The sequence below is a fragment of the Nyctereutes procyonoides genome, unplaced genomic scaffold (assembly GCF_905146905.1).
Source record: "Nyctereutes procyonoides isolate TBG_1078 unplaced genomic scaffold, NYPRO_anot_genome, whole genome shotgun sequence".
NCBI lineage: Eukaryota > Metazoa > Chordata > Mammalia > Carnivora > Canidae > Nyctereutes > Nyctereutes procyonoides.
In genome coordinates this window covers 18,381,388-18,394,627 of record NW_026575024.1, presented here as the reverse complement: position 1 = coordinate 18,394,627, position 13,240 = coordinate 18,381,388, and the positions used below count along the sequence as shown (strand labels likewise).

At 41.1% G+C, this 13,240-nt stretch overlaps 1 protein-coding gene across 4 annotated transcripts in view; it reads right to left on the bottom strand.

Annotated features, from left to right (window-relative positions):
• Positions 1 to 13,240, bottom strand: part of CHD6 (chromodomain helicase DNA binding protein 6) — a 203,486-nt gene that overhangs the window by 105,667 nt on the left and 84,579 nt on the right. For all 4 annotated transcript variants that reach the window (XM_055346281.1, XM_055346261.1, XM_055346291.1 and 1 more), the window contains 2 exons: positions 11,949 to 12,096; positions 10,001 to 10,150 (listed from right to left, as the gene is read on the bottom strand). In XM_055346281.1, coding sequence (XP_055202256.1) covers positions 10,001 to 10,150; positions 11,949 to 12,096 — 298 coding nt within the window. The remainder of the gene's footprint in view (positions 1 to 10,000; positions 10,151 to 11,948; positions 12,097 to 13,240) is intronic.

Below are 13,240 nucleotides of genomic sequence, written 5' to 3'. Positions count from 1 at the left end.
TATTGTAGTATTATCTCTCTAACTCCTATCTCCCTGATAACTAAGGATGTCAAGTACCTTTTTTATGCCTCTTGGCAATGTGCTTAACCTCTCTATGAAGCTCCTACTCAAGTCATTTTCCTATTTTAAGAATTATCCTTTGTTCTTTTTTTTTAATTTGCAAGAGTTCTTGACACATTTCTGAATAAGAGTTCTGCCAGTTATAGAGAATACAAATATTATTTACCGATCTATGGTCTGCCTTTCAATTCTGTAAATGTGTCTTTTGATGAACAGAAGTTCTACATAAATCCACTTCATCAATCTTTTCTCTTACGTATTCTTATGTCCTGTTTAAAGAATCTTCCACCCTCCCCAAGGTCATTCATTAAGCCACATAATTTAAAATTTTCTTGTAGCCACATTAAGAAAGTAAAAACAAACAGATGAGATTAATTTTAATAAATATACTTTACTTAAGCTAATATATCTAAAACTTTATCATTTCAACATATAACCAATGTAAAATTATTAATGAAATACTTTATATTCTTTCTTCATACTAAGTCTTTAAAATCCAATGTGTACTTCACAATTAAGACACATCTGAATTCAGACTAGCCATATTTCAAGAGCTTAATAAGCCACAGATGGCTAGTAGGAGCTCTACTGAGCAGTATACCTCTATTTTGTTCCACTGATCTACTTGTTCTTAGGACAACGTTATGTCTTCATTATTATAGCTTGACTACAAGTCCGCATTACAACTTAGTTCTTTTTAAAGATTCCCTTGGTTATTCCAGGTCTTTGGTGTTTCTATTATCAATTTTTTTTTAAGATTTTATTTATTTATTCATAGACAGAGAGAGAGGCAGAGACAGAGGCAGAGGGAGAAGCAGGCTCCATGCAGGGAGCCCGATGTGGGACTCGATCCTGGGTCTCCAGGATCATACCCCAGGCTGCAGGGGTGTCAAACAGCTGCGCCACCGGGGCTGCCCCTCTATTATCAAATTCTATCAAAAAACACCCTGCTTAGATTTTGACTGGGACTGAATTACAGACATCTCAACAGTATTCAATATATGTATATCATATAACGCTCCATTTATTTAGGCCTCCTTTAATTTCTTTCAGCAATGTCTTTCTATAGAGAGAGTCTGTGTATCTTTTGAGTTATTCCAGGATATCTAATATTTTTGATGATGTTACAAATAGCAATTTAGTTTTCCTTTCCTGATTTCATGTTGCTAGTTTATAGAAATAAAACAGATGGTTTTGTATGTTGTTTTTGTATCCAACAATTTAGCTAAATCTCCATTTTCTTGATTCTAATGGTAAATTCTGTTGAAATTTCTTTCTCTTTTTTAAGATTTTATTTATTTATTCATGAGAAACACAGAGAGTGAGGCAGAGACACAGGCAAAGGAAGAAGCAGGCTCCCAGTGGGGAGCCCAATATGGAACTCTATCCCAGGACCCCGGGATCACAACCTGAGCTGAAGGTTGATGCTCAACCACTGAGCTACCCAGGTGTCCCCAATTCTGCTGAATTTTTTTTTTAAGATTTTATTTATTTATTCATGAGAGACAGAGAGAGAGAGGGAGGGAGGGAGAGAGAGAAGCAGAGACACAGGCAGAGGGAGAAGCAGGCTCCTTGCAGGGAGCCTGGATGTGGGACTCGATCCCAGGTCTCTAGGATCACGCCCTGGGCTGAAGGCAGCGCTAAACTGCTGAGCCTCCCGGGCTGCCCTGTTGAATTTTCTATACACAATCATGTCATCTACAAATAATGAATCTTACTTCTTTCTTTCCAATCTTTAAACTTTTTATTTCATGTTCCTTACTGCAGTAGCCAGGACCTCCAATGCATTTCTGAATATAATGATAATAGTGGAATTTTTTTTCTTATTTCAAAAAGTCAAGGGTAAAGTACTCAATATCATACCATTTAATACAGTATTAGTACTGTTTTTATCTACTGGTTTTTCAGTCTGGTTTTCTATAGTTTCAGATATGCCTGCGTACGGTTTTCATTTTTGTATTTTTCCAGTATGGGAGCTAACTGATGTTGAATCTATTGGTTGATATCCCCCATCAGTTTATGGGGGGGGGGGTTTCCTGGTCACTAATTTTATCCTCAAGCACTCCTCTGCCCCCAGCTCTCCCCCATGCCTTTGACTCTAATCAGATATACCACTAACCAATTACACCTTTCCACTGCACCCCAATTGTTTCTAATGCTCTGTTCTTTGCATTCTTTTTTCTCTCTAGGCTTCAGGTTAGAAATTTTCTATTGATTGTTTTCAAACTCACAAATACTATCTTCTGATGTATCTAATCTGCTTTTTAAGGTCATCCGCTGTGTTCTAAGTTTTTAAAACTGGAATTTTCAGTTCTAGACAGTTGATCTGATTCTCTTTACAGATTCATTTCTCTAATCAAATTCTTCACTTTAAACCTTTTTTTTTGCCCATCTTCTTTTATTTTCTTTCACATAACATAGTTATATTTTTAGAGATTTTTTTAAAATTTATTTTTATTTTTATTTTTTTTAAGATTTTATTTATTTATTCATAGACACACACACACACACACACAGAGAGAGGGGGGGGGGCAGAGACACAGGCAGAGGGAGAAGCAGGCTCCATGCAGGGAGCCCGACGTGGGACTCGATCCTGGGTCTCCAGGATCACACCTCAGGCTGTAGGCGGCGCTAAACCACTGCACCATGGGGCTGCCCAAAAATTTATTTATTTGAGAGAACGAGAGACAGCACAAACAGGGAGAAGGGCAGAGGACGAGGGAGAAGGAGAAGCAGACTCCCCACTGAGCAGGGAGCCCAACACGGGACTCAATCTTGGGACCACAGGATCATGACCTGAGCCGAAAGCAGACACTGAACCGACTGAGCCACCCTGGAGCCTCAACCATAGTTATTTTATAAAGTTCTTTTCTGCTAATTCCAATATCTGGATCGTCTAAGGTCTGCTTGTATTTTATATATATATATATATATATATATATGTGTGTGTGTGTGTGTGTGTGTCTGTGTGTGTTTGTGTGTGTGTGTGTGTGTGTGTGTGTTCTCTTGCCTTTTAGTCACATTTTTTCCAGTCTTTTAAAATGTCTGGTAGTTTTTTACTTATGGTAGAACTTGTGAATAAAGGAACCATAGCAGCTCCAAACAATATTTTCCACAACTACTTCCTATTTTCTCTTAGACAAATATGAGACTGAATTGGTTCAGGCCTGGGTTACCATTAAAATTTAGTCCATCTCTTGTTTTACCCTGTTTCTTGACCATGAATGTCCAAGGTGACCAATGGAGTCTGGTAGGTCTTTTTACTCCAGAGCCCTGAAGTCTCCAATACGAAGCATGTTAAAAATCTCTCTTCAGGTGAGAGAGTCCACTTTTCTACAGTAGGCCCATCCCTTTAGTGAGATTTTCCCTCAAGATGCCACGAGACTGTGAGATTTTAATCTGCCTTCTTCTGGATGAGCTACTAACTTCTTGAACTACCTCAGAATTCAACAAATCTCCCAGGGAAAGCCCCTTGCTTTGGGGAATTCCTCTAGTTTCCAATCATTTCACCAGCCCTGTATAATCTACTACCAGCAGGGTCAGATGGTTTCTCTTCAACCCAGAATAGTGTGTTTGTGCCAAGCCTGATCGTCAACCCATGCCCAGAACTGAGGAATATTTCCAGAGAAGAAACAGTCTCTGGAATTGTCGGCTCATCTAGGAATAGCTCTATGCTGTCTGGAATTTTAGTTCATCTAATTCTTGTTGCTTCCCCAGATATCAGATGTCTTTTAAAATATTCTTTGCAATATATCTTTTTTTTTACTTGCAGTGAGTGTTACGCTGCTATGACCTAATGTATCTTCCATGGAAGTAGGAATCCTCCACCATCAACTCTAATTTCTGGAGCTCCCTAGGGCCTACTTGTTACTCTTTTCTAGCTATACTCATTTTCCTGGTGATTTTGTCCAGTCTCGTGGCTTTAAATATGGGCTACATGGTAACACCAGCCAAGTTTATGTATCCAGCTCAGAACCTCCTCTTAATTCACAGACTCATAAATCTACTTGTGACTTGCCATCTTCACTTGATTACCTCAGAACTATTTTACACTTAATGCCTACAAGTAAACTCCTCTTATCCTGCAGTTTTCTCCCAACTGAGTGACAGGGAACTCTACCCTTCTTGGTGTTCAAACCAAAAATCTTTGAGTAATCCTTGACTCCTCTTTTCTTTCCACATACCACGTCTGATTAGCCAAGAAATCATGTAGGCTCTATTTTCAAAATTTGTCCAGAATCCATCAGTTTCTCATCACCTCTTCTACCCTGGTCTAAAACCATCTTCATTTCTCACCCAGATAATTCCCAAAAGCCTGCTACCTAGTCTCCCTGCTTCCACTCCTGCTCAACTAGTCTAACTGTAATACAACTTTCAGAATGGCCCTTTTTATTATGTCCCTCTTTTGGCTTAAACTGCTTAAAAGGCTTCTCTATTAACTCAGAGTGAAATCAAAGATCTTTCTCTCACTCATGACTCCCTTGCTCCTTTACTTTCTTCAATTGCTCAAATGTTACCTTTGTGAGGCCAAAACAGACACCTCTATTTATAAGTGCAACCCTCATTCCATCAATTCCATATTACTCCTCTTCTGATTTTTGTTCATAGCACTTACTACTATGAAAAACTGCACAAATTTTATTATTTTTTGGTTTATTCCCAGCCTCTCCCTAGTTATTTCCACCTTTTGGAAGCTCTGAGCTTCACTCTTTGGCCTCCTATCCTACGAGATTCAAAATGCAGCAAATGTGAGGGAGAGAGCACTTGCATGGTTTTGCAGGCTTCCTCTCCATTTGTTGTGGCTCCCTTTGTGAGAGTGGGGATTTTTGTCTCTTTTGTTCCCTGAGGTTATCTCCAGCAAGAAAGAGTCCTTGGCATGTAGTAGATGCTCAATAAGCATTTTTGAATAAATAATGTTACAAGATTTTGCAATGCAACATTATTATAATAGCATAAAGCAAGTGTTATGGGAACACAGAAGATAGGGCACCAAGTTAGATCTCTGTTAACCAGCATCAAACTTTCATAATTGCTACCTTTCGTACCCATTCACTCCCAAGCATGTACAACCCAGACTAGCCAGGGAGCATTCATACATGTACAAACATGCTAAAAGGAACAATTATCTCTTCCTCACTATCAAATTATTTCAAACATTCTTATTCATTTACCATGAAGAATAGAAAAAGATGGTTTGTAGTGGTAGGATTCAGAAGGCTATTCGGAGTTTTTAACTAGGACCAGCCAAATCCAAGGAAAAGTTAACACATGAACAAGAAAGGACAGAACTTTAAGTAATAAAAGGATGGGGGGCTTCAAACATTCTTCACCGTAGAAGATTCCCAAGTAAAAATTAAGGAATTTGAAATAAAATTTCAAGTTATCTTTTCGTACTGGTTAAAGAAAGGAGGATGAACACTAACTCCTTAAAAAAAAAAAAAATCAGTGGTTATCATGAAAATACTGAGAGCAGGTTTTACCCTAATAAAAGGAAAAGGAAATAGCATGTCCAAAATACACATCAAAGTAGGAAGGAAACTAGAAAATCAGGACTTTACTAAACAGAGATTGTGCATAAGCACGATCATGTGTGTATAAACACTCAGTGTATACAGATACACACAGATATAAACTAAATCTGCTTGCCAAACACACTTCCATAACAACCATCTGTTCTCAGCTACTTGGAATTTTCTCAAATTATCCTTCAAAGAAGGCCATTTTAATTCATTCTCTTTCATGTCAGAGACTCATATAATTTAAACTTTTCTTCTTAGGGAAAATTTCAAAAATTTTCAACCCAAGTCGCCCCCAACCTCAACCAACCACCTGATTTATTTCTATTTAGGTGGGCAAAAAGGAGAGGCTCTAGCAGGAAGCAAATCACTTTTCAACTAATCAAATATTGACTGAGTGCCATGGAGGGCACAAAAGTAGCATCAAACAAGATGGTCAGTCTTAGGGGCTTATGTTCACGCAGGGAAAGCAACATAAAACATTTTTCTTAGAAATGTCTCAGGGTTAATTCTAATTGGCATGACAGTAATTCTAAGTCCACAAACATGCAGAAAGCAAGAACAACTTGGATTTCACAGAACAGATGAGGTTTTAGTGGGGACCTAAGGAATGGTGGTTTATAAGAAGACAAGAAGTCTTCTTATAAGAAGACAAGAAGCTGAAGTGAACCCAAGGATTAAAGAATGAGTCCACAGGAAAAAAGGATGCATATACTGTACTAAGTATACTAAGAATACTAAGTAAACAGTCTTGGTAGAACAAAAGCATTACATTGAATGAGGAAGGGAAATAAATGAGGGTAAATAGGTAGTGTGCAGCCACATTTTTTAAAAAATCAGGCGAGGTGAGAGGCACCTGGTCAGTTAGGCATCCAACTCATGATCTCAGCTCAGGTCTTAATCTCAGGGTCATGAGTTCAAATCCCATGTTGGGCTCCATGCTGGGCATGGAGACTACTTAGGAAAAAAAAATCAGGCAAGAATTTTGACTTAATATAGGAGTTAAGAAGCAATCACCCTAGAGTGCAGAGCAGTCTGCCCATAGCTCAGGGGAACTAAGGGGATTCCTGGGGAAGGAAACAACCTGGCTCAGCCTGCCGGGCACAGCACAAAGCCAGACGAAACAGAAGGTGCTGACTGCAGAGACACAGAATGAGGCACAGGAGGGCTCAGGGAATTTAATTAAAATTAAAGTCCTCTGTTTTAAAAGGCAAAAATCATACAAACTGCACAAACCACAGGAGGCAGGAACTGAGACAGCCTTGTAAAAATCTATATACTGGAAATTTACAACTACTACAAAAGTTTGTCTCTGTTCCAGGCACTAACATCCATTTGACAAAGAATAAGAAAGCAGAATCACAGTCAGGATGGACACCTACTTCCTGCCCCAGAATCCCATATCCCAATCAGGGGACTGTCCCCTATACTCCAAAGCAGGGTGGTGCTACCCTGCCAGTCCTGGGCTACAGTGAATCATGTATAAAGATGTTTTTAGCAACTCTCCACTAGGTAACTAATGCTGAGGCTGCACTCTGGGGCTGGGCCAGGGGCCAGAAGCCACAGCATCAGACACAGCACGCTAATAAGACAGTGCACAGAAACGCAAGGGGGAGCAGCAGGCCTTTTTGGTGTTGACTCCACACCCTTCTCTGCCCTGAGCCGAAGCCAGCAAGCAGGCAGACACCCAGCCAAAGGGCCTCGAGAGAAGGACACAAGAAAAAGCCTTAACTTCCTCAACTGATTTTCTGTGCCACGGGGCGCTGAGGATTGTCTGGAATCCTAGATGAGATTCATGGCTTTCAAACTCTGCATCAGCCTGGGAAATCTTTGTTCAAACCTCACCAGGAAGTCCCAAATGTAAACCAGATGCAAGTGCAACCGTGCAGCAGCAGCTAGTAGGGCTCTGCTAAGCACTGCCTTTGAAACCTGCTCAGCCCCCTGCAGGCTGTCCTAGCTGTCCTGCAGGCTAGGCCCCCGCCTGGGGCGCAGGGGCCAGATAGCCAGATCGCCAAGCTTGCCAAACCCCGTATCAGGCTTCTTTTGGCCTTAGTAACAACTTGTAAGGCATAATTAATGCAAATTCAGATTCTATCTTATGTTATACCACAGATTAGCTCTTTTTGTTGTTCCCTGAAGAGAATAAAAAGAGCCTTGTTAAGATATGTAGAATTTCCTGAATTATTTCTATCAGATGAGCTAACACTGCCCTTCAGGTACCATGGAAGAAGTCATAACAGCAGCTGAAATATAGTTAATGGTGGGCTAAATAGCTACTAGGAGAAAATAAATTCCCCCATAGTGTTTTAACTATCAAACCCACCATAACCTCTCCAAGGAAGGACAACCGCTCTGGAGTAATAGAATCCTATCGCCTCATAGCAGTCTTGCAAGGACTACCCTTGACTCTCTGCTTGAAGAGTACTGCATTGACAGAACATCAAATCACTATTCCTATTAAATGTTGTGTTCATTGCCTGGATAACTCCTGGCAGAGAGACCCGAAGTGTTGTGTTCATTGCCTGGATAACTCCTGGCAGAGAGACCCGAAATCAACTCTTACATGCTAGTCACTGGTCAGCTGCTGCCAGGTTATCCCAGGACCAAGATGCTTCCGTGACGTTCCTTGACCATGACCCCTGCTCCTAGCTACTTTCCATGCAAACTCAGGATGAAAGGATATGTGAAATTATGTGAGGATGCTTTAAGCTGGAGGCAAGGTGGTTTAAACAGATAAAGTATTCTCACTGCAGTAAGCTGTCCTAGCGCCCGGGAGGAAGGACAGGTATTCGTGCTCTGCTACACACGCAGAGCGTGAACTCTGCCAAGTCAGCGACAGTGACTCCATAACAACAGCCAGGCTGTGTCCCAGAACGTGCTGCTGCCAATGATGCTCCTCCTATATGCACAGCCTCTATCTTCTTTTCCTTCTAATGTCTTCTCTGTCAGCTCCTTGGCACAGACCTTTTTAACATTTACCTCTCTTCCTTCTAGCATCTGGGTATCAGGTCCCTCTTTCCCCTTGAAACCGCTGCCAATGGAAATCCCTAAAGCACAAAGAGGGCCATCTTGCTTCTCTGCTTAAACCCTCACTCAGTGCCCCCATGCCACCCCCATTGTTTGATCTTCACTATAAAGACCAAATACTTTAGCTAATATCTAGGGATTGCAAAATGTGACTCTTCCTGCCACTTAGGGGCTCATCTCCCACCACTCTTCAGATCACCCCCAATACCCAGCTGAGCTTGTCTATCATGCCTAGTTCATGTTGGAAATGCCTCTCCTAAAATCCTGACCTCCTCTCTTCCTATCCATTCCCCCTTCTGTGTAGCCACTGTATCTAGCACATTCTTCTTCTTTTTTTTTTTTTTTCAGAGAGAAAAAGAGTGCATGAGCAGTGGGAGAGGGGTAGACAGAGAAGGAGAGAGGGAATCTTAAGCAAGCCCCACACCCAGTGTGAATCCCAACAAAGGGCTCGATCTCACAACCCTAAGATCATAACCTAAGACAAAATCAATTAACCGACTGATTCACTGAGAAGGCCCCCTTCCTCTATAAGATTTTATTTTTAACTAATCCCTACACCCAACGTGGTGCTTAAACCTACAACCTCGAGATCAAGTCACATGATCTACCGAGACTGAGCCAGCCAGGCACCCCTCTAGCACATTCTTCTAAGGCTACACTTATCACAGTGTTACACAGCCATATACCTCCTCTCCTTAGAGCCAGGAACCATGCCTTGACACTTATCCTTGTATCCTAGGACCTGGCCTTGCAAGGACTGTTAATACACATTTATTGATGCCAAGTTCCAACTGTAATTACTACTGCATGTGATTTCATTCACTGAATGGCTATTTAGTATGTATCAGACTTCTATATTCTAATGAGAGAGACAAAGAAAATGAAATCAGAAATCAGAGCACAATTATTAGTTGTGTTACAATGCTATGAAGGAAACAAACAAGGAGTGAAATTCAGAATCACTAGGATCAGGGAGCAGGGATCTACTTTATTTTTTTTTTCAGGGATCTACTTTAAACAAAAAAGTCAGGAAAGACCTCTGGGGAGAAGTCATCTTAGCTTAAAAGATGGAGAACCAAGCCATGTAATGCATGAGGAGAAGAGCATAACAAGGAAAGGGACAATATGGGAGAAGGCCAAGAGGTGGGAGAGATCTGCTAACTCAAGGCCAGGGAGCAGGGAGAGGGTCGCTGCTATGCCAAACAAATGTGATGCCATGGGAGAATCCTGCTGGGCATGGCAGGAGATGAACTTCATCCTAAGTGGAAGAGGAAGCCAAATGAAGATTATAAGCAGCGGCTATAATGACCTAATTCAGCTTCAGCAAAGAGCCACAGAACAGGTGTGTCAAGCAGGCCAAAATGACTTAGGCCGGCATCCTAATCCAAAGACTGTACCTCTGCCTGCCAAGCCAGCGTAGACGCTGAGAGGGCAGATGTTCGGCCAGCTCCAAGAACAGCGATTGTTTCCCCATCATCGTCCACCACTTTGAAGTCCAGGTCCTCGTTGTATTTTCTGCGCTTCACCTGCCGTCCTGAGCGTCGTTTCTGCAGGGCAAACACACCCATCAGAGAGATGCTGTGTGAATCAAATGCAAAAGCTTGCATGAGAAAGAATATACTCATCTACACTCACTAACATGGACGGGAGGCCTTTCCTATTTTACAAAAGAAATCTTCCTAAAACACAACTCTTTTAAGAATTAAATTCACTCAAAATGAAATCTAGCTGAGGGAGGAGATCCAAATTGCCAAGATGCCCTGAGAAGAAGGTATAGTCTCAGGATCCAGTGAGATGTTTTATTCATCAATGACAGTGACTTTTTTCCTCCCTTCTGGAATCAGCTTCTATTCTAGTACAACAGGGATAGGAAATAAACTCCAGTATCTTTTAGATCTCTTCCAGCTGGAAGCTCTGATTTTGGGGTAATATGACAATTGTTTTGGTTTTGGTCAAATTCACCATACTTACCATATATTCTTAAAATACTAAGTCATACTAGTTTTATAGGACTTACTTTGAGAATCTCATACCACTCCTTGAAATGCAAGGAGACACCTTTAAGTGTGACAAAACAAGATTCATGAGTCACCCACCATCTGAGGACTCATCTATAATTAAGTAACTTGTGACCTTTTAGAAAGACAACATTCTACAACAAACCAGCCCAGTGGCTTTCCTCAAACAGGAAAGCACATGGTTCATCTTATGTATACATCATATCCAAGCAGCAGAAACACTTCTAGGAACCATTCACCAGCTGGTTCTTTCTCCAATACTTCAATCTTAAGAAGCAAAAACAAAAGCCAAACACTACCTCACTTATTTTAAAAAAACATACGTTCTGGACCTCTGTGTTCCCACCATTTTTTCCCTAGGTCACCTCTATGACATTTAATTTTACATGAGGGATCACATACGAAAATCTGCCCCCCAACCCCATGTACAGATCATCATCCTGGAAACACTCAAACCCCAGCTAACTCCCATCAGTCCGACATACCTCCTGCTCTGCCCATCAGGACACCTGACAGTTACTAGCCTGAGTTAAAAGGCAGTGAGGGGGGTGTCTCTGCTCTGACACCTAGACACTACTGCTTATTACCACTGTGACATTAGAAGTGAACACCTTCCAACAATAACACCCTTCCTAGGAATCTCTGAGGGTTCAGAGGATACGTGAAAGTACAGCAGTTAGATGATTTTACACGATCCTTTGCAGCAGCATAGCCCAGAGAAACTGTTGTGACTATCAGAGGAAATAACACTTTCAAATATCAGAACTCCTATCCAAGACAGGTTGCCTCAACTTAGGAAAAAATCCCTACCAATGTCATGGGCTCACTTAGGAATAGTTCTAGAAATCTCACTCAGGTGAGAAACTCCTTGTTTCCATATTTGGCCATACTTCCTTAGCTATTTTGGCAAAATGAATACATACATCCCTGACTTTTCCAGCATCTGGGATTATGAAAATGTCCTTATGCAAACTTGTTCAGCACTCTGAGCCCTAAAAGCATTACCTACATGGCAAGTCAGGCCCCCCAAGCCTTACCCAGAGTGCCCCACAATTCCATTTTCCATATTCATTCTTTCTGCAGCCTAATAATATCATGCTATTTCCCAAGAAGGAAGCGAACACCACTAAAAAACCTTGGGAGATCATTAGTGTAAGGATTAGGATGCTAGGGGAAAAAGCCTGTGATCTTTGGTGCTCACCCACCCAACAGTGAAAGGCCAGCCCAGGGCTGTGCATAAGGAGTGTGGGCTAGAGATGGAGAGAGAAGGGCAAGGCAACAGGACCCGAGCCATAACTTCCAGCAGGGCTCCCGGTCACAGCTGTACCTGGCTGTCTGCAGACTCAGTGGACTCCTCAGGACTCCGCAGGGATGAGTTCGGCAGGCCCTGATCCAGCTCTAAACTCTCCACTGTGGTTTCACTTTTCCTCTTTCCTTTCTTCTTTCTCTCCACTGGGGTTGGTCCTTGCTCCTTGCTACAAGGAGAAATTCAGAATTAAAACTCTTGGGCAGTTTTAAAAACTAAGAGTTCTCACATGATCAAAGTTATGATAGCACATCCTGGAATTCTTGTCCTAGGGTAGGCTTTAATGGGGAATCTACAAGAGTCTTCCCAGAACTACACAGAAATATGGGAAGAAATATCTACATGGCTTGATGCAGAATTCACTTTTTTTACGTTCCTATCATGGCTACTATGGCTACTATGGCTATGATTAATGTGGTAAGAAATAAAATAATATTAACATCTCCAAAAACCTTACTTTTGGTTTACATAAATGTCTTGTCTAGTAAGTTTAATTGCTAGATATTAAGAATCAATAAATTTCAATCTCCCTTTTAAGTTACATGAGAAGAGACATCTCTATAATCTGTCACCATCCTCTACTGAAAATATTCTATATAAGACTTGGAGTTAAGTACTAGGAACTCAAAAATGAAAACAATACTGTCCCTGCCCTTGACAAGGTTATAGTTATGAAAACCTTACAGGCCACCTAGAGCCATAGCCAGGGTAGTAGTCTAATGCCTCCTGAGAGAGGTGAAGATAGGCAAAGGCTATCCATCTGCTAAGATGGCAACATCTCTAAGAAGCTTTTCTTGACCCTCCTAGCTGATAAAGTCTCTTTTCTATGTTCCCAAAGCACCTCAGCTGTGCTTTGCTTATGGTACTCAAACTCTGATCTTTCGCCAAAGTTAGGCACTAATTATAATGTCAGTCTTGGAACCACAGTGCCTGGATCCTATGTAGCTGCTCCATAAACATTTGCGAGTGGATGAGTACTTTACACTTCTCTGATCTCTCCTACTAGATTCTAAGTTCCTAGAGGATACTATGTACTTGATTAAAGTTTGCATTCCTCACAGTAAGTAATTTTATGCCTTATACGTAGTAAATATCCAATAAATACTTACTGAATAGATGGATGCATCAAGATCACTCACCACTGGGGAGATTTGGGAAAATACAACTGAGCAGGGATGTACATGGAATAGTAATTATAACAGTAGTAGTAATAATCATTATAGCTACTAGTTATATAGCACATACTACATACAGGCTTAGCTCTCCAAGTCTCTCACATGGATTACCTCATTTAGTCTTCACATCAATCTTAT